This window comes from Dysidea avara, chromosome 14 (assembly GCF_963678975.1).
Source record: "Dysidea avara chromosome 14, odDysAvar1.4, whole genome shotgun sequence".
NCBI lineage: Eukaryota > Metazoa > Porifera > Demospongiae > Dictyoceratida > Dysideidae > Dysidea > Dysidea avara.
Window position 1 is genome coordinate 9,661,847 of NC_089285.1, and position 4,051 is coordinate 9,665,897.

General features: G+C 43.9%; 1 protein-coding gene across 1 annotated transcript; it reads right to left on the reverse strand.

The window, feature by feature from the left end:
• Positions 1-1,225: 1,225 nt before the first annotated feature.
• On the reverse strand, positions 1,226-3,648 carry LOC136244067 (uncharacterized). The gene is made up of 2 exons (XM_066035588.1): positions 2,823-3,648; positions 1,226-2,730 (listed from the first exon to the last, which is right to left on the reverse strand). Exons 1-2 carry the CDS (start codon positions 3,646-3,648, stop codon positions 1,226-1,228), a joined length of 2,331 nt encoding a protein of 776 aa, XP_065891660.1.
• Between the last annotated feature and the right edge of the window lie 403 nt (positions 3,649-4,051).

The following is a 4,051-nucleotide window of genomic DNA, read 5'->3' on the forward strand; positions in this document are numbered from 1 at the left end:
TGCTCTCTGTAATTCATGTATGGTGGTAGTTTCACAATCCTGTACTTGGGGAAGAGCTGCCACAATACCAAAAGAAACATCATCACACTCCTTAGACTTACCAGGAAGGGGATACCTTGATAAAGCATCCGCACTAACATTGTGCTTCCCTGCCCGGTGGATTATCTCTAAATCTAGCTCTTGAATTGCCATGCCCCCACCTAGCCAACTTCCCTGAAGGATGTGGTGTGTTTAAAAGAGCCTTCAAAGCTTCATGATCAGTAAAGACCCGGCAATGATACCCGTATATGTAATGGCGGAAATGCTTCAATGCCTACACACTTCAAGTGCTTCCAGTTCTGAAACACCATAATTCTTCTCATGAGGTTGCAGTGTACGACTGGCGTAAGCTATTGGTCTCACTCTAGAGTCATCTTGTTGCTGGGCCAAGACAGCTCCTAAACCTTTAATGGACGCATCAGTTTCCAATAGAAACTCTCGATCAAAGTTTGGAAAAACTAGTACTGTGGTTCCTGTCAGAAGCTCTTTAATCTTTTCAAAAGTACTCTGGCACTGTGCAGTCCAACAAAAATCAACACCTTTACGAGTAAGAGTAAACAAAGGTCCAGCCACTCTGGAGAAATTAGGAATAAATCTCCTATAATATGAAGCTAAACCCAAAAATGATCTCAACGATTTCAAATCAGTAGGGGTGGGAAACTGTTACACCGCTTCCACCTTTGCTGGGTCAGCAGCAACCCCATCCTCAGAGATGGTGTGTCCCAAGTACTCTACTGTCTGTCTCACTAATTTACACTTCTGTGGCTTCAGTGTTAACTTGGCTGTTCTGAGTCGAGAAAAGACTTCCTGTAAATTCATCAGATGCTCTGTGAATGTCCTGCCCATCACAAGAATGTCATCGAGGTGAACCATGCAGCATTCACGAGTCAGCCCATTCAGTACCACTTCCATTAGCCTCTGAAACGTAGCTGGTGCATTGCACAAACCAAATGGCATGGAGTTAAATTCATATAATCCGGAAGAGGTAATAAATGCTGTCTTCTCTCTAGACTCTGAATCCATACGTACCTGCCAATATCCAGATGCCAGATCAAGCGTAGAGAAGTAATGGTTCTGTGCTAGCAAATCCAAAGTGTCATCAATCCTTGGTAGAGGAAACACGTCAAGTTTGGTCACAGTGTTTAGCTTCCTGTAATCCACACAAAACCGCATTGAGCCATCCTTCTTACCTAGCCCATGAACTCTTTGAAGGTTCCACAATTCCTTGTTCCAACATACCTTGTACTAACTCTACAACTTTGTTACGGAGCGAGAAGGGCATCCACCTTGGTGGTTGATGAATTGGTGCATGATCACCCGTATCAATGGTATGTGTCACTAAATCAGTTGATCCAAGTTCAGATGGATCTAATGCAAATACATCAGCATTCTCCATCAGCAATTGTTGTAAATCACTCAGTTCATCCTCACTCAACTTGGCTTCGCTTAGTTGTAAATGATCCAACAATCTAGTGGACCTGTCAATTGGGGAATCTCCAGCACTTACACAACTAACAGTATTCTGACCACTTGACTGAATATCACACTCACTCTGCTCACTGTGTTCAGAAATGTCCAGGTCCGGGTGGTTCCCTACCAACTTCGCTGATGACAGTATTGCTTCAAGAGGTTCCACTTTTCCAATCACTGCTCCTCCCTTCTCAATGTAAAGTGGCTGCGAACTGGTATTTGTTACAATTAATGTAATAATACCAGTTCGCAGCCACTTTACATTTAATGTAATATTAGATCCTTCATTGGACCCTACAACTGCTTCCTCAAATGACAGTTCTTCAGCAATCTGCTTTCCTTCCCCTGGCTTGAACATTGAGAGTGAAAGATTCTGAATTCCAGTCACATGTGCCCTCACTAATTTCTGGTGCCTGGCTGGGACTCTGGTAGCCTGTAGCAAACAAACAACATGTGTTAAATTGTCACTTACTTCAACAGATTCTTTTACTAGGTCTTCTTCCATCATCTCGTTAGGCTTAACCTCAACTCCATCTAGTGTACTTGTCTTCACAGTACCTTGTAAAAGGTCAATCACAGTTCCATCATCCCTCTGGTGAATCAAAGTAATTCCAAGTGAAGCTAGCAAGTCAGTTCCTAATAGTAGGTCTACAGGCGCATCTTTCTGTACTTGCACCACTGCGGTCACAACAGCATTGGATAAGGATAATTTCACTTCCATTTGACCGATAATGTTCGAAGGCTCTCCTCCATAATTCTTTAGCAAAATAGAGGTTGGTTCTAACCTCGACAGAGCATAACTCTTCCACTGGTTGAGGTCATCAAATTTAGGCCGGTCTTGTTTTAGTATTTCTAGAGCAAACTTCAGTGACATTGTACTGGCAGGAGAACCAGTGTCAAGCAATGCTTGAGTTGGGAGTCCATTAACACTAATAGACATCTGGACTATTGGCCCTAGTGATCCTTTCTGCCCTGTAGTGATCCCATGCATAGTATCTGTCACCTCACTAATTGCTGCTTCCTTCACAGCCTCATTCAGTTCTTGTCGCAGTTTCACAATACGTTGCTGAACATCTGATGACCCTTCAGTTGGCACCACTGCATTCATTCTCTTAGTGACTATGCCTGCTTTTAGGTCTTGTGTTGCTGATGCTGGAGTCTCGGCTTCTTGGATGAAACCCTGTATGGACACTCGCTCTTGTAGTGCCCTGCCATTCCACACTGAAAACATTTAACTCTGCTACTACTTGTTGCTAGTATTTCCTTACTGACTGTCCTATGGCTTCTGGTTTGATCACCAGTTCTATTATTACCTTGGTAGCTTCTGGTGTAAGGCTTCTTGTAGTTATCATTTCCACCACTCCCAGCTATATTGAGTTCACGACTCTTGGCTTCCTCTAACCTTGTCCTGGTGAGTTGCTGCTCAAAGTTGCCTTCCAGTCCAGCTACTTTCTGTTTCAGCTCCGGCAATAACCCTGAAACAAACTGATATGCCAGCACAGACTTACCCATGGCCTGTGCTGCAGAACTTCCCCTTTGTGCTTGGGAATATGCTTTCTGGTAAAGACGTCGTAGATCCTGGGCATACTCATCTACAGTTTCACCCCTCTTCTGTTTCCTCTCATGGAAAAGACCACTCTGAATTGCCTCAATCTGAACCGGCATAAATCTCTTGGATAGCTCTTCCACCAGCAGACCATAATTTGTTTGTTGTTCTGTAGAACAAGATCTATAAAATGCTAAAGCAGGTCCCCTCAGCCGAGTAGTTAGGTTGACTAGTTTAGCCTGTGCATTCCACCTAGCTAGAGTGGCTACCATCTCAAACTGTTCCAGCCAGTCCACAAACGTCTCACCATCATCTTCTTTACTATCACCAGCAAACTTTGTCAGTGGTGGTAGTTGCTGTGTAGCCAGTGCATAGCCTTCTGATGCTTGAATGGTGGCTCCTGTTCCTACTGGCTGCCCTGTACTGGTACTTGTAGTAGAACAAGTTACATAAACACTATCAGTGCTACTTACTACACCTTGTGTACTTACACTTTGGGCCATCATCCCATTTGTATTCATAGTTCCCACTGGACAACTCTGATTACTCTGGCTACATCCTGCACTAGATCTAGCACTCATAACACTGTTCATTGTTGGTAGAGTCCCCTGTCACTGGTAGTAGACAACGAAAATGACTGTTGGCCGGTAAATACTGGTCCCCATGGAGGGGGTGACATTCCAGTATTAGTTGTTGGTCCATGTGGTAAACCAGTAGCTACTTGGGGCTGTTGTAGTAGTAGTGGTGTGATGGTTGTGTCACCCGTACTCCAGGTAGTGGCATATCCACTTGATACAGAACTAGATGTTGTCCACACTAGTGTAGGATCCCATAGTGGAGTTGCCATGGAAACCATTAAGCCTTGCGTACTACTACTACTACTACTACTACTACTACTACTACTGTTTTTAAGGGTAGTGACATTCCCAGACCATGGGGATGACAAAACAACATCTGTGCTAGCCCTACTAGAAGAAAAGAAACTCTTAGAAGTGG

What these genes read in the sequence shown, in the direction of transcription:
- LOC136244067 (XM_066035588.1), bottom strand. Translation starts at nt 3,648, where the DNA reads ATGAACAGTGTTATGAGTGCTAGATCTAGTGCAGGATGTAGCCAGAGT. An exon ending in TTACACCAGAAGCTACCAAG is followed by an intron (nt 2,731 to 2,822) that starts GTAATAATAGAA and finishes AAATGTTTTCAG; the next exon opens with TGTGGAATGGCAGGGCACTA.